Source organism: Argentina silus (assembly GCF_951799395.1).
Source record: "Argentina silus genome assembly, chromosome: 13".
In the NCBI taxonomy this organism is placed as follows: domain Eukaryota; kingdom Metazoa; phylum Chordata; class Actinopteri; order Argentiniformes; family Argentinidae; genus Argentina; species Argentina silus.
In genome coordinates, this window is record NC_139667.1 from 5,622,247 (window position 1) to 5,644,883 (window position 22,637).

General features: G+C 45.1%; 2 protein-coding genes across 11 annotated transcripts; one reads left to right on the top strand and one right to left on the bottom strand.

Moving 5' to 3' along the window:
• The first annotated feature begins 623 nt into the window (after positions 1-623).
• Positions 624-4,981, top strand: ckba (creatine kinase, brain a). 2 transcript variants are annotated; one of them, XM_083683291.1, is made up of 8 exons: positions 624-712; positions 1,533-1,728; positions 2,526-2,680; positions 2,808-2,940; positions 3,651-3,822; positions 3,944-4,067; positions 4,251-4,440; positions 4,628-4,981. In XM_083683291.1, the coding sequence occupies exons 2-8, from the start codon at positions 1,542-1,544 to the stop codon at positions 4,804-4,806; spliced, it is 1,140 nt and encodes a 379-aa protein (XP_083539417.1). In that variant the 5' UTR covers positions 624-712; positions 1,533-1,541; the 3' UTR covers positions 4,807-4,981. The 2 variants fall into 2 exon arrangements, with proteins under 2 accessions (XP_083539417.1, XP_083539416.1); XM_083683290.1 differs by lacking the exons at positions 624-712; positions 1,533-1,728 and adding an exon at positions 1,770-2,394.
• Positions 4,982-5,084: 103 nt separating this feature from the next.
• On the bottom strand, positions 5,085-22,516 carry mark3a (MAP/microtubule affinity-regulating kinase 3a). 9 transcript variants are annotated; one of them, XM_083683286.1, is made up of 19 exons: positions 22,312-22,516; positions 21,923-22,036; positions 20,276-20,458; positions 20,041-20,094; positions 17,441-17,489; positions 16,622-16,687; positions 15,833-15,903; positions 15,271-15,327; positions 14,387-14,623; positions 13,786-13,926; positions 12,976-13,075; positions 11,972-12,084; positions 11,681-11,825; positions 11,291-11,508; positions 11,067-11,170; positions 9,594-9,860; positions 9,079-9,105; positions 6,347-6,391; positions 5,085-5,894 (listed from the first exon to the last, which is right to left on the bottom strand). In XM_083683286.1, the coding sequence occupies exons 2-19, from the start codon at positions 21,971-21,973 to the stop codon at positions 5,549-5,551; spliced, it is 2,274 nt and encodes a 757-aa protein (XP_083539412.1). In that variant the 5' UTR covers positions 21,974-22,036; positions 22,312-22,516; the 3' UTR covers positions 5,085-5,548. The 9 variants fall into 9 exon arrangements, with proteins under 9 accessions (XP_083539412.1, XP_083539407.1, XP_083539406.1 ...); XM_083683281.1 differs by having other exon boundaries at positions 13,807-13,926; positions 22,271-22,516; XM_083683280.1 differs by having other exon boundaries at positions 22,271-22,516.
• Positions 22,517-22,637: the final 121 nt, after the last annotated feature.

Sequence of the window (22,637 nt, forward strand, 5' to 3'; positions counted from 1 at the left end):
CAGGAGCTCTCACATCAGTCACCACGTGGTCTTGTTGGTGAGTGTTGTAACTGAGCGGAGGAGGCTCACGTTTACACACTATGTGCCTCCGTTACAGAGACAGCCACACACTAAGGCGGCGCAGATGATGTGTGAATCTGTGAATCGGCGCAAATGCTGCGCTTCGTAGATGCGCTCAAACAGCTGAAATGTGTTATTTTCGGCTCCAGTTGATGACGTTAGAACTTTTAAAAAGACAGGAGAAGAAACTGGCGAATGGTCAATTAACAACTGGAAATCGTGTTGGCATTGATGCATACATAATAATGTAAAAGTATGTGTCAGACCTACGAAATATCACTTTTACATGGAGACATTGACATGAATCCCAAACAGTTATTATGGAGCCCTTCTGATTCTCAAATAAACCAATACACTAGTCTTCAAAAAACAATATGCAGCCCTTGTTTTTACCCTCTTCCCAAAATTGTAATGAAATAGTGGAGGTGATGAAGGGTAATATGAAAACTCCAATCTATTATAGCCTCGTCGTCCAATAAAATGAATGGACTACAAATACTGGCCAATGGGAGCAGACTTCATCTACTATAAAGTACCGTCTCCAAGATCATTTCCTACCGGACAACCGCAATAACAGTGGTGGGTAAGCTCCTCGGACGGAAAAGAAATAAGGATCTTTGTGTCATCCAGTAATCAGCAGGATCCACAGCAGGTATGACCACTGAGCTGTTTCTCCTTATTCGATCAATAACTCTTAATCATAGTGCTATCAAAGTAGTTTTAACCCGAAATCAGCGTGTGTTTTTTTTTTACTAAGAGACAAATACTTGGTTTTATGTTGAGACAGATCGTCCTTTCTCCGTGCACCTTAAAAAATAAAATCCGTTATATTAGGCCGCCTACAATACCGAAGACTGCATGTAGGATATTTGATATAGCATCCACATGAAATGATGAGCTGTGAAATAATGAGGACATTATATGAAATACATCTAGTATCAAATATTTGCAACAATTAGGCCTACCTAAATCTAATATATTTCCCGGTTATAGGAAAGTGATTTGTCATTAATCTGTTGCAATGTCGCGCAGAATCGACTTTGAAATGTAGATCCCTGTGCCTCCAGTATGCCGAACCTTGGCACCTGTTACAATATTGGCACATCTTTTTGGTTACTCTTTTTAGGGATAATGAATTGGCCATTGGTTTCCAACATTTTATAGGCCTGTACACATTTTACCCTTGTAGAGAGGTTGATCAAATAGGGATGACGTCACTGCGCAGTCTTTGGTATTTGACATGCATTCCATCACTTCGCCTCTCCCTCGTATCTACTGTACAATTTACGTTGTGCTCTTATATTCGTCTGATTATTGTTCAATGCAATCAGTGGTTTGTTGTATCTGCACATCGTGCTCGTTCTCTCTCGCATCTCGCATGAAAAAAAATATTTGACTTGACTTTCTGTCGTACGTGCCTTATTTTTAATATCAATTTCACCAGTTTTTCCTCCACTCCTTGTTGCGTTCAGGGTTCAGCCATGCCTAACACTCACAACGAGCAGAAGATGAAGTATGCCTCCAGTGAGGAGTTCCCAGACCTCACCAAGCACAATAATCATATGTCCAAGATCCTGACTCCTGCCATCTACGAGCGGCTGAGGAGCAAACAAACGCCCAGTGGATTTACATTGGATGATGTCATTCAAACTGGGGTTGATAACCCAGGTAATGACCCCAAGCGGCTTTCAACCGACAAGCCATCTGTTCTGCCTATTAACGTGCGTTTAGTGAGGGCATTTCAGGGATCCGATGTGGCCGACGTTTCAAGGACACACCTTTGTTCTGCACAGTGACCTTGCCGATGGGTTAAAATATTACATCAAGATTTTGCATCAAGTGTATAGTTGCAGTTTATTGAATTGGTCTGCACCTGTCACTCAGTGTTAGTAGCTGGAACAGGTCAATTATTTGGTTAGTCAGGCATGCCATAATAACATTTTACATGCAAAAAGACTGTCACTAGTTGGTCCTACAACAGCTGACAGTTGCCCCCTTACTAGCCTACCAAGTTGCCCCTTACTAGCCTACCAAGTAAGCCTAACACTTTTAAGGAGAATGTAGATTTCAAATTGCCATCCACATTTTTAAGCATAACAGGTAGCTTCCCCTTACCCTGTAGAATGTGTTTGTTGTTATTGTTCAGCAATGATCAATTGGCCAAACTGACAATCAAGAGGATGTCACCTGATGAGGAGTACCCAGACCTAAGCCAGCACAACAACCACATGGCCAAGTTCTTAACCCAGGATATGTACAAGCAGCTACGAGAGCGTGCAACCCCCAACGGCTTCACCATAGATGGGGTCATTCAGACAGGGGTTGATAATCCTGGTAAAACAAACCCATCCTGAGTCTCAGTAGGCCTATAAGAGCTTGATGAAATTCTAAGCATTGATCAGAGTGTTGTTCTTGTCATTTGTATTTGTCTCCTTCTAACCTCATCCTGATTGATCTCTCTCTAGGTCATCCCTTCATCATGACTGTGGGATGTGTGGCTGGCGATGAAGAGACATATGAGGTGTTCAAGGAGCTGCTGGACCCAGTCATCCAGGACAGACATGGAGGATACAAACCCTCAGACAAGCATAAGACTGACCTCAACCCAGACAACCTGAAGGTATAGTACTGTACTCTTTATGTTCCAGGGTGACACACGGCTAAATGTCTGTCATTTTGGAGATGGAGACCCCTTTATATAAGTAATCTACTTTCCTGCAGAGGTTAACCATTGTGTCTTCTGATAGGGTGGAGATGACCTGGATCCCAACTACGTCCTGAGCTCCCGTGTCCGAACAGGCAGGAGCGTCCGTGGGTTCTGCCTGCCCCCACACTGTAGCCGTGGAGAGCGAAGGGGTGTTGAGAAGCTCTCCATAGATGGTACTGAGAAGAGGGACAATGTGGCAACAGTTTAAAATGTTACTTGGAGTGGCTAGGGTGGTACATGGAATTCAGCACAGATGTTTAGATGAGGGCTAACGGGAGGGGAGGGGAGGGGACATCAAGAGGCTGCAGTGGGCAGAGAACCTGATGTGCCACGAAGTACATAATGGCAGGCTTAGGATAAAGGTGGATGTTTCTGTCCAGCAATGACCAATAATGGAGCAGAGGATGGACAGCTCTGGCCATTCTGCACAGCAATGGGTCAGGAGCTCTGGATGCCACCCTATAATGATGTATTTCAACATTACTGTGTAGAGGGCCCCCTCTAGTGGTGAGACAACTGAATGTACAAGTTATTGACAGGAGAGGCGAGTTGTATGGGATGTCTTTGTTAAACAGTTTAGGTCACTGGCTTTGTTTGGATGCTTTGAATAGGTCATTTCTTTCTTGATGTAAATACTGGTGTTAAATGGCAGGATTAGTGAAAGTTGGCCCCTGGTCCTAGCATAGATTTATTTTATTTATGATGACTGATAGATGGATGATTACCTTACTTTGACAAATGTATTTGTAAGTCGCTTTGGATAAAGGCGTCTGCTAAATGCCAAAAATGTAATGTAAATGAAAGTAAGATGGGGGACACCACACATTTAATCCTCCAGCTAAACAGTGATTCAGACAGAGCTGATGTATTTGTTCCTCTACAGCTCTTGCCTCCTTGTCTGGTGACCTGAAAGGGAAGTACTACGCCCTGAAGAACATGACAGAGAAGGAGCAGCAGCAGCTGATTGATGACCACTTCCTGTTTGACAAGCCTGTGTCTCCTCTGCTGCTGTCTGCTGGAATGGGCCGTGACTGGCCTGATGGCAGGGGGATCTGGTGAGTCAAGGTCTTTCCTCCAATGCATTTAATAAGGCTTGGTTCTTGTATTTGGTGCTTCAGAAACCTTATTTCCTGAGCTCAAAGGAACATTATTTAGAGGCTCTCCATTTGTCCTAAGGCACAACGAAAACAAGACTTTCCTGGTCTGGGTCAACGAGGAGGACCACCTGAGAGTCATCTCCATGCAGAAGGGCGGCAACATGAGGGAAGTGTTCCAACGTTTCTGCACCGGCCTCACCAAGGTGAGACCCAGGGAATATCTGATGGGGATGAATGGAAGTCATGTCAACCATAATTTACCATCGTATACACATTCAAAATGTGGTGCTCTTTATAAAAATGTTGACAGTTATTGACTCTGTGGCAACATCAATGTTTACTTTTCTTTTACTAAATTCTGCCCCCCCAAATCTCCTTCTCCTTAGATTGAGTCTCTGTTCAAAGACAACGGCCATGCATTCATGTGGAATGAGCACCTGGGCTATGTGCTCACATGCCCATCTAACCTGGGCACAGGGCTGCGTGCTGGAGTCCATGTCAAGATCCCCAATGTCAGCAAGCATGCCAAATTTGAGGAGATCCTCAAGAAGCTGAGGCTCCAGAAACGTGGAACAGGTAAAGAAAATGTTGTCACAATTTCATGTTTGTTCCTAGTTCTTACAACCGTACAGTACAAGCATATTAAGGCCATACAATTAAGAGTAATAATGCTGACAATTAATGCATTTCTCCAAAAGGAATATTGTATCTGTTACGAAACCCCTATATTGACTGGTGATTCTAACGGTCTGCCGCTTCCCAGGTGGGGTGGACACCGCGGCTGTGGGTGGAACATTCGACATCTCCAATGCCGACCGATTGGGCTTCTCTGAGGTGGAGCTGATGCAGATGGTGGTTGATGGAGTGAAGTTGCTGGTTGAGATGGAGAAGAAGCTGGAGAAGGATGGGTCAATCGACGACCTGATTCCCGCCCAGAAGTGAACTCTCCTGATTTGATACCCCTCCCCCCTCCCCATGTCTGAATGAATGTGTGACACTACCCTGGAATGCACGCTGTATTAAAGAGCACGTACTCTCTCACGCAAGGTCTTCTTTCAATGTGAGAGTGGATCTGAATACATGAGAATAAAATGTTTCGATCTGTGGTTGACTGCATTTGTTCTTTTTCGCTCCATGCATGCTGAAGTTACACATGATCCTTCTTAGTACGTAAATAAGCCACATGAGCAACCCTTAGCATGAAAAGTAAAGACTGTGAACCATGTTTACAGACATTTTAATTGAGACACTGGTGACTCTGACCTTGTGAGCATACATTTTACATGAATTCCATGATCTCTACTTTTAAACAATATAAAAGAAAAATGGAGTATAACAATGTGTGGCTGTCTTGAAGTAAGATACATTATTTACACTGAAAACAAAATGCTAGGTTTCTCATGAGGAGAGAAAAGATGAAATAAATAATATCAAAGACTAGAAATGCTCTTTGTCCACGTTCACAGCATGACAAATCATATTCAACTCGTTATGTTGGCCAAATATGGCCAGATTATACTGTAGTTATTAGTAAGTTATTCAGTGATTATTGCCAAAGCATTACTCTATACATTATAATATTCAATACATACTCTGTGTATTTTGTTAAAAAAAACATTTGGAAACTGCTACTTTAATGATTGTACAGCTTAAATACTTTCTAGATAATATTTTGCCCTTTTGTTCATAGCTTTAACTCATTGGAGACTTTGGAAGCAATGTTCTTAAAAGCGATGGATGAGCCGGATATCCTCTTAAATCTCACACCGTTGAGGGAGAGGCGGGGCAGCTTGCATACCTCCATCTCCCATTGGACAAGGTTCTCAGCATGTCCATCACCATGGACACAGAGCAGCAGGAAACACTCTTGCTGTTCATAGTCGCAGTTGTTGGCGTCGAGCACCTTGCGAATCTCCCTCATGATGTCGCAAGGTTCCATAGAGCTGGTGGTCCTCATACTCCAAGTGAATCTGAGGGAGCGGGGTTTACCGTCTTTACTTTCCCCTTTCTGATCCCCAGGTACATGGCGACTGTAAGGGGTGAGACAAGAAAGAAAGAAAGAAAGAAAATGTATCCAGCAAATCTGTACAATTGTGTCCTTTTATATAAATATATATATAGAGAGAGTGTGTGCGTGTGTTTGAATAATTACTTGTTTTTAGAGATCTCAATACACAAATACAAAACCATGCAGAATTTTGGGGTAGTAAGCATGCAAATAACTGGTGGTAATGCAGCACACAAGCAGAGCACCATGCAGACTAGGGGAGCACAATCACAACGGGATGCATGTACTTAAAGGACCGACAATACCACACATCCCATTCAGATACCCTTATAAGCGTTTCTGATGGTAAGGGAAAGATCCTAGATGGACCGAGGGGACTACTGATTGACTGAATGGATGGATGGATGGATTCATAGCACAGTGATGGGGGAGTCATTAAGCCTGTGGTCAGGAACGCAAGCACAGACACCTCACCTTGAGCCCTCAAATCTCCCGTTTCTCTCAAACTCGGTTGAGACTCTGTGTCAGATGTTGAGGGAGCATAGGAAGATGAGGAGGGGGGAAAAGACAAAAAACTGAAATGTTGACTCGCAAAGAAAGTTTTTTTGTCATTGAAAGATCACGGAGAACAGAGAAATATATTGTTTACATACAGAGAGAACAAGTAACAATTACACTGAGTTATAAAAACAAGAAAGCCACCACCAAATATAACCTCATTGTGGAACTCTTAACATGAAACCCGCACAGAAAATATTGATGATTTTCAAGATATATGGAATAAATGGAGCTTGAACTGGTCACACTGATCAGTCTGACTGGGGTTCACACTTTCTTGCTTCTTTAACCAAACATTGAAACCCAGATAAAAACAAAACAAAAAAAAAGTGCTTCTACAGACCACATACAGCAAGGGGACATGGTAATGTATGCTATGACCATATGAAAGCTTGTGTAAGCTTGATAACACAAAGAGATTCACCCAAACACACAGACACACAGTTCACCTACAGTCCACGCATACAAACACACTGTGCATTACTTCCACTGCATGCAGACACCACATGTTGACACTGGCGCTGGTGTGGGAGGACTCATGCCATCTACACTGGTCTGGAGGGGAGGGGGGGTTGAAAGCCGGACAGTGTCTCTTTAGGAGGCGAACACGTGTCCTCTATTTCTTCTCTCTCTTGGCACTGGATGTGTTTAGGAAGGGGGTTCGTTTGAAAGACAAGCAGACTACTTAGTCACTGTGGGAGAGAACAGACCGCTGCAATGTTCAGAGACGGTAGATACTGTATATGGCGCAGTCCTCTGATGCTTTTGAGTTGTGGGCATCAGGCTCCAGACATGCAGACTAGCCTTGAAATTAGTCAACAGGGGGGTAGAGGAAACATTATTCCTGAGGGGTCTTGGTTAGTGTTTTGCAGCATTGTGATGGCCCAAGGGACAGGGGCAAGAATAGAAGGACAAAAAAAGGTCTGAGACTGTATTTGGGACAGGGAGAGGCTGTGAGTGTTTCACATACACATATGGGAGAGGGAAACATGACCGGGTGTGTATCAGAGTTTGTTCTCTCACATAACTCGAACACAGACAGAGCTCTCGCACTCTTTGTGGGGATAGGGGTTTAAGTGATCCCTTACTCTAGATCTCCATCTGCGACTTCCTACAACTCTCTATATCTTCCGCTCCTGAATCTGGAAGAAAAGATGGATTCTGAAAAAAAGTGTGTATTTTTTTTTTACGGATACATGAGAAGAGAGAAAGAAAGAAAGAAACTTGATGTAAGACATGATCACAGGCCGCAAACGCCAGGGTGACAAGGAGGGAGAGGGAGAAGAGGAGAGATTGGTGGACAGAAGACTTACTAAGAGTCTTTGCTCCCTGGGCAGAAGGGATGGCAGGCCCTGATTTGGCTGTCTGCCGTTTGGATGGGTCAATACTGACCCTGAGGGGAGGAAGAGCAGTGAAAGGTTGAAGGTTAAAGGACACAGAAAGGTCAGGGAGACATTGGCACACAGCAGTAAAACTGAGGTGAAGAGTGAAGGTAGGAACAGACAGAGTGAAACTAAAAACGTAAATCACTGAGACAAGAGATGAGCCCTAAGTCTGAATACATACAACCAATAGTTTCCAAGATGTTGTTACCCACAAATAAGACTCAACAGAAATAAGACTCAACAGAAATAAGACTCAACAGAGAAATCAAGTGAGTGACAAAGACAAGGTAAAGGAAAGAGATGGGATCATGGGAGGGTTGCGATAGGTGATTCAACTCATGGCACTTCCTGAGATTTAACATTACAAAATGCCACTAGATGGCAGTGTGTCATTACACTGACGAGGTATAGGAGGGTTTTGGCTTTCCTTTGCAAGCCATTTGCTGGTAAAGACAACATCAACTGACAGATGATAATGTCTAATATGTTTCCAAACTGATCACGTATTAAATACGGTAAAAATTGTTAACAATGACCACTTCGAGCCTCTGAACAGTCAGTCAGAGTGACCTTGCTATTCAGTATGACTCCACAAAAAGCCAAACAAAAAAACTAAAAACAAATCATGTTTCACTACCAGTCGATCACTCATGGATGTGTGATTCAACTAACCAATAACGCACAAAAGTGAAACTCCAAAGCCAAACGATGCATACTTAACGCTCGACAAAATGATCTATAGCCAGCAGTCCACAGTACAATGCCAAGCTCATTGCTACTACAGGACACCAACATTATCAGAGAGCATTGGTTGCAACCATTAAAAGTTAAATCAGCAATGACAGAGACACAGCGATCGAGGCAAGATAAGATAGAATCCTCCTACCATTTATGTACACACGTTGAACACAGGCTTATAAACTGGCAGATAAACTTACCTGAAAGAACCGTTCAATACGAAACAATCATCACTTTGTGAAAAACAAACCACAGTCAATAGCAACTGCCCAGCCAGTCCCAACCCCACGTCATGCATGCGTTGGTGATTGATTAGTGGCAAGCTTTTTGTTGGCTGTAGATTTGTATCTGAATGATCGAGGGGGGCCACACCACAGTCTGGAACAGCCTTAAACTCTAGAGTCCTCAAACCAATCACAGCCACAAAGACAAGAGCTTCTAAAGCAGTGTGTTAGTTAAGCTCCGGCTGCTTACAAGAGTGTAGTTGATTAAGTGCAACACACTGAAGGCAGTAGGAGGTCCTACCTTTTGGTAAACCTGAATGACATGTTTCTATAACAGAAATACAAAGAAACAGTGAAAATGGTGAAGATGCTGAAATCAGCAATGGTGAAAGGGAGATTCAAAATGTGAGATGTTGATTTCTATTCCTCGTTTCAGGTCAGTTATGGGACATCACAGGTCTGTTAGTAATCTGGGCTCTCCAGGGACTTTCATTTCACTCAATAGGGAATGTCCCAATCTACATAACTCCTGCTTCCTGTTTTATGTACTATTGATGCATAGTCACAGGTCCCGGACAGAAAGTGAAACACATTTCCCAGGCTAGGTTTTTAGCATGTTTAAACCAATCTATTTTAATAGGACTGTGAACGTTTCCCACAATGTAACTCTTGACATTGACATTAAAAAGCATTCTCTTTAATGACCACCCAAAAAGGTTGAAATGTGCACCATATACGGGGTCGTTATGGTACACTTTTGGGCACCCTGGGTTCAGAATTGAGTTCATTAGAATGGAGTTGTGGCCCGTGACCTACCTGCGTGTGAGTTTGGAGGTGAGTTTGGAGAAGAGGTTGCTGGAGCCGCGGCTGCGGGTCTGGGACAGGGGGGCAGCGTCGTGGGACAGGGTGGGCGAGGCAGGGGGGCCGTTGTAGGTGGCCGTGCGGCGTTCCCTCAGCTGGCCCCCATGGAAGGTGCTGCGGCTGGCTGTGCCTCGTGGGAAACGTAGTCGGTCAGGTGTGCTAGCGCTGGTGATGCTGTGGGTGGAGGCTACAGGGTTCCTCTGGCCAGGAGACACAGCCACACTGTGGGGGTGGATGGGAGGGGAGAGATGTAGTACTGTGCATAGCATGGTCAAGGGCCATCGACTGTGGCCATTTTCACCTAAACCTTCAGGTCCAAAATGAATGACCTTATTTATCTTAAAATGAATTATGACAAAAACTGGATTTTACTGGATGTCAATTACTTAGTAGATGCATTTGTGTCGTCTACTGTATGTTAATCTAAAAATAATCCTAGGTAGTGCATCACTATTATTAGTTTTGGGATCAACTAATAACAGAGGCAAACTTGTTTGGGGGAACTGGCTGATGGGATAATATGGGAGAGAGTGACGCAGCTCTACGCAGCCAGGCCAGAGGTGGGTGGTGGAGCTGACCATCAAGGTCACTGCCGGACCAGGGTTCAGAGGTCAAAGCAGAGGATGGAGGATAGATTAGGAGGCAGATTTGTGAGTGTGAGTGTTTGTAAAGGGTGGGACCATTTCCCACAGGTGTTACAGAGGGGGAGAGATATCATCCACAGGCTGGTTAGGGATGGAGTCCACAGTTGAATTAGAGAGAGAGAGGGCTGGACGTTGGGGCTGTAGTGTGGGTTAGAGAGGGCCCTGAGGTAGGTCTACATGTGAGGAGAGAGAGAGAGGTGAGACAGACGGAGGTTGAAGGCCCTGCCGTCTTACTTGGGCCTGTAGAAGTCCAGGGCGCAGTGGGAGTAGGGCAGCGTGGCCCAGCCTGAGTGACAGGAGGACAGAGGGCCAACTGTGTGATACCTCAGCCGGACCGAGCTGGACGAGGCAGCGAACACAGGCGCAAAGGCAGAGGAGGGGCTAGTCGCACAAGCCCACATCTCAGTCATGCTGTGACACCACACCCCAGCACAGGCAGAAACGTGAGGAGGAGCGGTAGTAGTAACAAAAAAATTAAAAAAAAAAAGATATGAGAGAGAGAGAGAGAGAAGAAAAAGGGCCAAAAAAGACAAGTGGAAGGGAAAAAGAAAGAAGAGCAGGTGATGGAGGGTCTTTCCCCCTTGATGCCTTGGTCTTGTGTTTCTTTAAGAACTATTTATGATAATAGCATTTCTACATTTAGTTCTCTCGTCCGTGTCCTTGTGGGAGAACAGTTACGGTGATGTCGTGTCATAAATGCTGCCATTGAGTTTTCCTGTAGAGAAAGGACCCCTAGGAGTTCAGAGTTGGGAATACAGCACTCAAATCACGTCTTGTTCCTTACCTGTTCTCCTTCCCATTGGGAATGACAGAGAGGCGGTCTGTGGCGTTCCTGTCACTGCACACGTACGTGTTTCTCCTCGTCATCCCACTAGACGCAGTGTTATTCTGCAGATAAAAATAAAAGAAGAAGAAGTGAAGGTAGAGTGACCTACATGTACATACTGCATTCATCTTCAGAAGAATATATACGTCACTGAAAATGGAGTGAATTTGCAGAACACTCACGTTGGGGGCAGTGGTGTCACCCTTCTTGCGGTCAGGAATATCAGCCTTGTTGGGGTTGTTGGCATTGCCTAGAAGAGGGCTGGAGGGAGCCACACTGCGGCCCCCTGGGGTGTTGGGTTTGCGAAGCTGCACCCCTCCCTCTTCTTTGATGTTGTTTTCAGCCGTGCTGGTCTGGCTCCTCTTGGGGTGTCCTATCCCTGGGGGGACATTCTGACCAACTGGAAAGGAGAGAGCAAGAGGGAGCAAGAGAATGAGAGGAAATTGTAGAGAGAGAAAGAGACACAGAAATGTTATTGACCTACACAGCAAGGCATCAATTACAGGTCACCCTTAAGCCAAAAATGATGAGGTCTACTATAACGGAATGTTAAACTTGACTGCCAGACTCACCCTGGTCACTGTAGCGTCTCTGTTTCTGATTGGAGGAGATGCTCCTCTGGACTTTGTGGGAGGGGGATTGACCGTTGATCTCACTGTTTGGCCGGGGCTTAGCCAGGGACAGGTTGCTGCTGGAGGTCGAGTCACTGGGCTCCAGCTGGGAGGCAGACATCACAAACACACACTCTGATGTTAGAAAACAACGCTAACCATTATAGTCCTGTCTAAAGTAATTGGACACAGGGAAATAATAATGCACACTAGACCAAATATTGGAATAAGTATCCATTGTGTTGTTCGGACCTCAGATGACTTCCTCCCCAACAGCAGATAGGTGGCGGTGATCTCGTCATACTTCATCTTGGCCAGTGACTCCTGGATCTCCTCTAGAGAGTAACCCATCCCCACCATCACATCTGGAGGATCGATCACACACACACACACACACACACACACACACACACACAGTTTTTTCACAGCGTATCAAATGCAGCAACCTCACCATGCGAGTGAGTCAGCATACAGGCTCAGGTGTTATCACCCCCCCCCCCATCACTCAATCAGTCAGCTGCAGACAGGTGTTGATGCTGAGGGGAGAGTGGGGCCTCCCGTCCACACAGCCCCCCCGTCCAATCACTCCCACCCCTGCTGCCAGCCTCACGTTGAGAGGAGCATGCCAGTTGGAGAAGCTCATGGAGCTGCAGTTCCATCATGTGCCCCTTCATACATGAGCTCCCTCAACATCATCCTCTCCATCGCTCCATTAGGATGACCAGTGTTACCATGACGCGTGTGTTCTAGTACATCAGGCTTCCAAACACAGTGTGTCATTTGAAATGGGGCAAGAGAAATGGGGAGCTTCGTCTCTCCACCAGACTACCAGAGCGCTTAAAGAAACATGTGATAGCACTCCCTCTCTCTCTCTCTCTGCCCCTCTGCACCAGGCGACGGAGAGCTGACTCTAACACATGTGCTCTGACAGAGATCCCAGCTGCTGTTATGCAATACCCCCACACTCCAGAGGACATCTTTCAGAGCGCACTCCCTCCCTTTCTCTCCTCCATTTCCTTCCTAGCCCCCCTTCTTGCTTTTATCCAGGGCACGATGTTGAGCCTTTTTCTTTTTTTTCTCTCTCTCTCTCTCCCTCCCTCTCTCTCTCTCTCAAACAGGGCTGCTTTTATGCTGCGTTTCATCTTTTCTTTAACACTGTACAGTGCTTAAACTGAGAGCTGCTGCTGCTGCCTACACATGCTGGGAGTTTTGAGGCTCAATAACAAGAGCTGTTGTTTTTTTGTTGTTCCAAGTACCTATTCTCTTCTGATCTGTGATGTCCAGTTCTGGTTCTACAAAAGCCTTGAGCTCGTCCTCCTCTGATCCTGCGTTGATCCAGCGGTCCTTCATGATTTGCTGAAATAGAACAGGACAACATGACAAAGGGTCCTATCAATCAGGTAAACAGTCATGTGACATCACGTCCAGATGTGTGGATGCAGGGGATAAGCAGGCCCAAGTTATGCTCTCTTTAATCCACTTGAAGTTTAACTTCCATTTAAATTGAATAATTAATTGAATTATGGTTCCCTTTGAAATTAAATGAATGATTTGGAACATAAATATTAGTTATGACGCAATAACCCATTGTTTGAGAGACACATTTCCATTTAGAATCAGTCTAATCAAATTTCAAAATCAACTGGGCAACCGTTACAAAACCGTCTAAATATCAAACCCATAAGCATATTACGATTTTTCAATGCTACATTCTTAACAAAAGGTAGCAGAGGGATGTGAACATGTATAATATGCACATACAATCTAAGGCAACTCTGTGTCGTGCCTGTACTCTGGACTGATTCTGCACTTCTCTCTTCCTAAACAAACTTAAAAAAACAAGAGGGATATATTCAGAAACAAGAGTGACAATGAATTATTCATAGCCACAACAGTGGAGAGAAAGGAGAATGTGTGTTCAGCACAAAAAGAGAGTCGTGTGAGTGTGCAGAGGACGCTGGGTAGACGGGAGGAAGAGCGGAGTGGTGGATGAAGACATGGCGGATGAGGGGGACGCTCTGGGATGCTGGAGTGATGGAGTGAATTAAGGCAAGAAGAATATTTACGTTTTCGCCGTCCTCCCTCACCTCGAGAGTCCCCCGCTTGGCTGGGTTGAGCACCAGAAAGCGCTTGAGGAGGTTTTCGCAATCTGTGGACATGTAGAAGGGGATACGATACTTTCCCCTCAGAACCCTCTCCCTGAGCTCCTAGGGGTGAGACAGGCAGGCAATGACGACACATTGAAGACATCTTAGAGAATGGACCATAGAATGTTTCTCATTTAAAAGGGATAGTTCATCCAAATTACAAAGTCACATATTTGGTTCCTTACCTTGAAAGCAGTCTATGGGACCACAAGGACAAACTTCAATCCACACTTTGATTCTGTTTATCTGGCCACTGTCACTAAACATTAGCATTTTTTTTCCTCACCAAAAAACTATTAGCAGTTAGTGACAGTCCCCTAAAACAGATAAACAGAACCAAAGTGTGTATTGAAGTTTATCCTTGTCCATTAAGGTAAGGAACCATATGTGATTTTGTACTTTGAGTGAACCATACCTTTAACTATTCCCCCCCCCCCCCCCATGTGTATATTACTGATTTGAGACTCAGACAAAGAAACAGGGGAGAGAAACTTTTTTGTTCAGCTGTCCTTCAACAGACCTTTAGGTTCTGTCCATCGAAGGGCAGCGAGCCGCTGACCAGCGTGTAGAGGATGACCCCCAGGCTCCAGACGTCCACCTCAGGTCCATCATACTTCTTCCCTTGGAAGAGCTCCGGGGCGGCATAGGGAGGGCTGCCACAGAATGTGTCCAACTTGTTCCCCATAGTGAACTCATTACTGAAGCCAAAGTCAGCTATCTTGATGTTCATGTCTGCATCCAGGAGCAGGTTCTCTGCCTAGGGAGACGGAGGGAGAAGAAATGAAGGATAAGAGGAGGGATGAAGTAAGAGACGGTGCTGACTGACCACTGGTGGTCACAGATAGAGCCTGAAAAATGTTGTGAAGGCATAATTACAGTATAAGAGACATAAATATTACAGGCAAAGACGTCAACCGATGCCGTCAGAGATAAATATACGGGGTTAAGCACCTTCATAAAACAAAGTGCCCTACAAGCCTAAGTTAGTGTAGTGTTTAAAGTTTAACTGTGTTTCTGCCTCTCCCCAGTGGTACAGAAAACCCCTGTGGAGATGCCTGCTCTCTTCCCTCACATCTCCATTCTCATGGATCATTCATGAAGCTCTAGTGTGGACATGCAGCTTCCGCTGGTGGAGATGGTTGCTCTGAGCCAGAGTAACTCCCACTGAGGTCGACCTCACGCTAACCGGGATAAAAATACAGGCGAATCAATATTCATACTCATGTGGCATAACAGAGGTGACTAAATGGAACAGCCCCTTTTAAGTGAGTCAGTGGGTGTGGCTTAGAACATGCGAGAGCTCTGCCTCCATCCGACCACATCCACACAGATGTACCCCCCTCAGCCCTGCCCCTCTGCCCTGCCCTGCCCCCCCCCCGCCCACACACACACACACACACTTACCTTAAGGTCTCTGTGAACAATGTGCTTCTGGTGGCAGTACTGCACGGCCGACACAATCTGCACAGGAACAGACAGAAGGGGATGCAGTTAACCGTCTTACACCTGACCCTGTTTTCATAAACACCCAGGGTGAAGGATGTGGTGAGGAGATGGTGGTGCAGATTAAGAGTTGAGATAAGTCTGGAGAGACACAGGGTGTAGAGTAGACACGACTCCTCTAGCTGTGAGAAAACTGGGTCTGCTCTTGTGCACCTGCTCTTGGTTTATCTGATCCAGCAACACTCTGCAGCAGCAGCAGGAGCAGGAGGAGTGCATCGACAAGCGTTCAGACCTGGGAGTTTATTGCACAGACAGAGTTGAGTGTGGTTTGTCCTTGTGCTGTGTGTAGTGTACCCCTTGTGTGTCACAACCAGTGAGAGATAGGTGATGAGAGGCGCTCTGCCGTTTGTCACTTCTCATAGCTTCACAGTGACAGCACAGTCTTCCCTGGGCCGGGACACTGGTTAGTGACGTACGGCCAGGGAAGGTGTGAATCGAGCACACTGCGGGTAAAGTCCTGTACCTGTCTAAATTTAGCCCTGGCCTCTTTTTCCTTCATTCTTCCGTGTGCAACGAGGTAGTCAAAGACTTCTCCTGCAAGAAAGAAACAAAGCACTGAAGGGCTGAAACAGAAAGTAATGGACACAACATACAAAATGGTACCAAACTACATTCAACGGTGTCAATATCAATGCTGCTATTCAAAATGTATTCGGGAAATATCCCTCAAAGGGTTTTAAAGAGCAGCTGACCATCAGCTATGTGGACCATGTGTGTGTATGACTGTCCCTTACTCATAGTGGGACAGTGGGCTGTTTTACTGTAGCTCTACGTACTGGAGGCACAAGCTACTGAGCCATGGTCCTCCGACATCACAGGCATCCTTCAGGCCTACTCACATGTGTGTTTCCCTCATACACTTCCATGCTAAAACGTGACATAGCTCTCTCGTGTGCTCACAGGAGCTGAGAGGTTGGGGTATGTAAGGGGGGGGGGGGGACCAGCATAAACACAACTCGCTACAAAATCTCCTCCCTGAATCCTCAAAGCCCTCCCACACACTCAGCGCTGACCTGCGGAGGCAGCAAGAGTGTGTCTGTATGCGAGAGCGAGTCATCTGTGCTCTCTGACTCTGCTCTAAAGACAGGATATGCCTGCAGACATTTTAGATTTCCATGTGACCAAGCAGAAGTTTGAGCACTAATTATCCTGTGTGGTAAACTAATGTCCCCTCCTGAATTTTCCAGAAATCCTGCGCCACCATAGCAGCTGGTCACGTGGGCTATTCCCAATCTAGGTGTATCCCACTTACCTCCACTGGCATACTCCATCACCAGGTACAGCGTCCTCTCCGTCTCTATCACCTCAAACAGCTTCACTGAGAGGGAGAGAGAGAAAAAATGTTTTTTTTTCCCCCCACCTTCACTGCATTCAGGCATCCAATAGCTGCTAAGAAATGCAGCTTTCTAGCTCAGCTTTATAGAATACAGCTTACTGGGCATCCAGAATGGTTCTAGGGAGTTCTGTTCACCCAAATTCAAAAGCAAGCTGTCGTTGAGAACAGTCGCTAAGAGCAATAATTCAGCACACAAGAATTCTAAATGTTGCTGCAAGCCTTGAGGAGCTTCCTCAAAAATGAAATCAAATCTATTTTCCTTTGATCACACCTCCTTTCAACCCCCTCTCTACACCCTCATCTTACAGAGGTAGGGGTGTGTGTGTGTGTGTGTGTGTACAGCAGTCATATCATCAAGTCTCTTAAATGTGGGCATATACTATGCAGCTAGGTCTAACCATAGGAGAGCAGGGTAATGCATTGTGGATAGTAGCTTCCCTACAGTGTTTTAGTTAACTGATATAACAGTCTCTGGGTGACGAGTGGCTGAGAGCCTCGGGGCTAAATATAGAAGAGGTGGGATGGATAAGAGAGTCTCTTGTAAATAGTTATTATTGCGCCAGTAATTATAATCACATTTGTGCAGAGGAAACGATGACATGCGTGGGGCGGGAAATTAAATGCAATTAGTTGGGAATCCAGTCTCCTTAACCAGCTGCATCTTACCTTTGTCTGGTGCACTGTGTAGGTGTTTTTGAATGTGTGTGTGTGTGTGTGTGTGTGTGTTCTGCTTACCTATATTTGGGTGGTTTAAAATCTTCATTATTCTTACTTCCCTGAAGAGCTGCGGGAGAGGAAAGAAGAAACGGATGAACTCTGCTGTATTGGACTAGGCCAGTAGGAATCCTTCATCTTCACTGACTCTGTTTCCAAACACACTCAAAACATTCTGACAAGCACAGAGGCTGACGTCACAAACGCCCTCATTCACAGTGACCAGACAAGCACTCATCAGAGCCAAAAATGCTCTTTAGAGTTCAATCTCACTGGGAATACAGGAACTAAGTGCTATTCATTATTGATCCTCCCTTAACTACAGTTCTCTCTCCGTACTACCATCCCCCACCCATAAGAGTAGAAAAGTCATCAATCTTTCATAAAGCAGGAGTGGTGCCTGACGATTTGCCATGTGCTGCTGGCAAGCCCTCATTGTGCTGTTGGGCATTATCCAAGACATGGGACTGTGCACGCAGGCACGCAGGCACGCACGCAGGCACGCGCACACACACACTTCCTGAGAAACAAAGATATTTTACATGGACAATCAAAATACATCATATCCATCTTTACAGTGAGGTGACAGGGGACAGCATTGCACACACTCTACCCGTGCCCTGCTGAGGAGGACAGCACACTGTCACTGAGCCCTGACAGGGAGGAGGAGGAGGAGGCAGACAACAGTAGTGTCCAGATAATGAATCTCATTTTCAAATCTGTCTCTCTACTTTACGGCTACTTGGCTCAGATTCTTAAGCGTTAGTTAAGGAGCTCAGGACTCGAGAGGGGAAAAAACAAGCAGGCCGGTACTCCGTCTGGCTCCTCCTGAGGAGAGGAGCAGCCTTATACTGGGCCTGAGGTCTACCTCACTGTCATTACGCTCCTCCTATTATACCTCTCCACCCATTATTATACTGAGAATATTCTCTAAGTGCTGCAAAAATATAGGGAGATAAATCAGAGGCCGTTTTCCATGTCATGGGGGAAGCCCTATCATTCTTGCTCAAAAATTGTTTTTCTTTTTTTTTTTTTGGTTTTGCTGTTCCCCACAAGAAACCTTGGGGATAACGCCATCTTACCCCAGTAATGAGACGCCTACGGAGTGATCATCATGCCTGGGAAACTAGTCAATTTTTCCTTATAGATAGACTTTGGTCTACATCATACAATACACCAAGTGTCTGCAGAGACAGGACACAGACAAGGGGATTGCCAAAAGGCCAGCAGACTCAAATCTAGCGTTGCCGACAATCAAGTCACAGCACTGCATTGAGACATGACTTTCAAAACCAGACCACTTTATCTTTTTGTGAACGAGGGCCAACTATAGAAGGTTAACAGTTAGTACATCATAGTACATGCTTTATCAAAGCTATTGTGAGTAGGAGAACAGGCTATACCACCAGGCTCAAAATCACATCTGAAAAACATGTTTACATTTATATCAAGGTATTTGGCCTCTCTCTCTCTCTCATTTCCCTAACCTTTACACTCTAACCTGAACAATAAAAACACTAGCACAGCCACGTGACCTCATCATGCTTCAGTGAAGGGGGGGGGGGGATTAGAATGAGCTTGTGACAGATGTGAGCTTGGCCTCCGCTCTTCCAAACTATTAAAAACAGAGGCTGAAAATAAACATTTAGGCTTTAAAGACAACATCCCAGCAATCACACGTGGAGCGCATCATCAATCATCCTTCCAATCACATAAGAGGTCAAGTCACATTGATGAGGGGGGAAGTACAGGTATGCTTCTCTTGGTATGGAATCACACTGGCTAGCAACCGCAGGCAAGGAAAACAAGGAAAAACATCAGACCGTTTAGAATAGCCTGACACTCACTCAGTTGACACAAGCAACTGCTTAGGCCAGATAGTAATACTTACTGCCGATACCTTTAAAAACTCTTTAAATTACAGTGCAGTGCACTTAAAATCCATCAATTTTGCTTCTTCAGGCAAGCAACCAGTAAAACTGTCAATTTTCATACTGGAAATCAGACAGGTCTTTCGCACAACAGAACAATGAGAGAAGAAAAGGGCAAAAAAAAAAGTATTATGAAAACCTTCCATAGCTTTGTATTGCTGTATGCAAGTCATATAAAATACCGACCACAATAATGTAATTTCTTGGGGTTTTAATTTAGGACTTACAAGAAGGTAATGTTTTCAACAAGCTACCTCATGAACAGCCTGTCATGAACAGCCTGTGTTTTTCTGTTGGCTTAGCACAGCCAATGCCAAAGGGCTAGGCCTTCAAAGCACAGAATCAATGGTGCTTTGGAAAAACTGATGGAAATTGCAGTTCGAGAGAGTGACGCTCATTCTCTGAGTCTCTGTGCAGGCAGATCAGAATATCAACACCCAGCCCCGGACCTCCTATCTGTCTACCAAAACCCTGCAGCACATCAGCCTGATCAATAATGCTCTCTGACTTCCCAGAGCCACAACCAGGGTCCAGGCACAGTGCCAGTGCCACTGAAGTCAGAGGTTAAACACACACACACACGTCAAAAACATTTCCCTTCACACACTGTATAGAGAGTGAGACAAAGCCGAATTTCTCTCCTTTGCCGTAAAACCTTGATGAGTATGAATCACAACAGAGGATATCTACCTTTTGGAGGCTGTTTGGATTCAGTTGTGTCTTATCAATTATCTTTATTGCCACCTGAGGAGAGAGGAAAAAATACAAAAATTAAAACTATAAACTATAATCCTTTGATGAGATATTTTTTCACATTTCATCTAAAAGTGAACAAGATACATTTGAACACCAGCATGGCCGTTAACACGGAAAAGGGGACCACACAGAAACACAAGACCTGTCCCTAGACCAGGGCTCCTCTCACCTCTCTGCCTGTGAGGATGTGTCGGGCCAGCTTGACCTTGGCGAAGTTGCCCTTTCCAATTGTCTTCAGGAGCCGGTAGTTCCCCACGTGTGGCTGCTCATCCGCGCCAGAGTTCCTGGTGCGGACGCCAGAGCGGACAGAACGCGTGGTGACCTCCTGACGCCCATTGCTGTGAGACGTGTGCTGCCGGCACACAAAACAGACTGGCTTAACGTCACGCATCAGCGGAGCATCCATGCACCGGTAGTGACTCATGTTGAGGCATTCTATACCCTGTCAGGAGTCAGGCCCCAAATAACTCTCACGCGTGTTGCATCCCTAAAACACATCAGGTACCCAACAGTTCAGAAATTCTCAGGCAGGAGAGGCATCATCAAGCAAATCAGGAGGGGAGAAGAAAGGTTTATGAAGGTTACTTTGCAGTGGAAAAGTGACCGGACAGTGTATGGATGGGTTATTGATTCTCTGGTGCTGGTGAGTGGCCAACAGCACCCCTCCCTAAATCAGATAGATACTTTTCTGTGGGCTCAGTATCGACTCCCCACCCCCAGTTGGCTCCATTAACAGGGTCTGCTCTCGCTCGCACCCTGCTCCGCCCTGTTATCCCCACCCTTAATCTCAGTGGGCACCAGTGGTTCCCTGGCACCATTATACAAGTGATAGTTTGGCGTGATGCTGAACTGGATGAAAACAAGACTATATTATATCAAATGCAAATTAGTTATCAGTTTTCAATTGCAGTTGGGCACCTTTCTACAAGCAAACCATAACATTGAGTTACAATTCTGGTACATTTGCAATGTTTTTTCTTCTCAGAGATGATCCAGTGCCTGCCTAGACATTCTGTATCTGCTGCTGAAAAGGACATCACCTCTGAAACATCACCTCGCTATCAAACTATAGGTGAGTCACACATACTGTACATTTCCGTTGGACCAGCAGGGTTACAGTTTGGCTCATCCTGTATTATTAAAAACATAGACCTCCTACATGATTCCTAATAAGAAGATACTTACAACACTAGTGCGATGTCTCTTCGTCGACTGAGACCCTGTCATGTTCGTGTTGGCGATTTGAATGGCATTTAACCAGATAACTCTCTCGTTTTTGTGGGGGTAACTCATAGATCCTCTCACGCCTGCCCGATACTCGCAACGAGTGAGAGCGGTCAGAGGATTGTAATTGAACTAGGAGGGGTGGGAACTATGTAAACCCATATCATTGGAAGGCAAGCAACTGACACCTCAAATGAACGACACTTTTTTAATCCAGTCACAGCTTGTAACAAGTTACACTTGGATACTGTTATAGATTATTATTAGGGTAGACAGCCTATTAATGATCATAAATTGCTCGAGAATATCACACTGAATGATTTAAATAAAACAATCTAGTACGCAGACACATCAAAGCATCACCGGGCAACATAGGAGATTACAGGGCGTATTTGACTTAAAGAGGATTGTTTAACGACGAACATGTTTACCTTCCGCTTTAAAGTAGCCTATACACTCAAATTATATAAACATGTTACAATGTGACCCAATAAACTCAGTTTGTCGAGCATACTTTGTAACAATCCAGTAATCACGATGGAGACAGATATAATATAAACGGCATTACTGATAAAAACAGTTGAATACTTACGTTTTCAGTTTCTTTCTCATTGACTGTAGGTAGTGGAGTTTTTGTTGACATTTTATCCTCGATGAATGGTGCCGCTTTGCCGTGTTTTTGAATTATGCACCACCTTTGGCAATACTACAGACAAGAGGCAATTGTATTTTTGCTTCTGACCCAATACCATGAATTCGGGAATCGGTCTCAACATTGATCCATCCAATAGAATTGTTTTCAAGATGTCCCAGGGAAGCATAGGAATTTAACGTAATTTATTTATTTTCCCAATGATAACTCAGCAGCTGGGAATTTGCCCAATTGTGCTTTACGTTGAGAAAGAGTAATAAGAATATTTGTCATTGCACAAAAACATACCATACATGGCCTGTGTTAAATTGAACTAATCAGAGACTGACCGACTCCAATCTGATGAGCTACGGCCGAAGGTTCAGCTGTCACCGCTCCCAAATTGCTTCTTCATCTGGCTCCAATGATGTGCCATGAAGAGTCCTTTCAACGATAGATAAATCTACCTTACTTGATTTCAAATGTGCCGAGTTTCCGAACGACTGGGTTTCGGCTCCGTCTCTTCCATCTCCGATCCAAAGTGAAGCTGGTGTTTTAGGTGGGACCAAAATGGCTACTCAATGGCGAGCCAGCCTGAACGGCAAAGGAAGTGAGGAAACAGACGGCCCTCCGAGCTCATTGGAGAGCAACGCAGCCAGTGACAGTGTCGTTGCTC

What these genes read in the sequence shown, in the direction of transcription:
- ckba (XM_083683290.1), top strand. Translation starts at nt 2,184, where the DNA reads ATGTGTTTGTTGTTATTGTTCAGCAATGATCAATTGGCCAAACTGACA. An exon ending in CCTGATGGCAGGGGGATCTG is followed by an intron (nt 3,823 to 3,943) that starts GTGAGTCAAGGT and finishes ATTTGTCCTAAG; the next exon opens with GCACAACGAAAACAAGACTT. An exon ending in TCTGCACCGGCCTCACCAAG is followed by an intron (nt 4,068 to 4,250) that starts GTGAGACCCAGG and finishes CCTTCTCCTTAG; the next exon opens with ATTGAGTCTCTGTTCAAAGA.
- mark3a (XM_083683280.1), bottom strand. An exon ending in ACATCCTCACAGGCAGAGAG is followed by an intron (nt 20,095 to 20,275) that starts GTGAGAGGAGCC and finishes CTCTCTCCTCAG; the next exon opens with GTGGCAATAAAGATAATTGA. An exon ending in TCGATGGACAGAACCTAAAG is followed by an intron (nt 13,927 to 14,386) that starts GTCTGTTGAAGG and finishes TCTCACCCCTAG; the next exon opens with GAGCTCAGGGAGAGGGTTCT.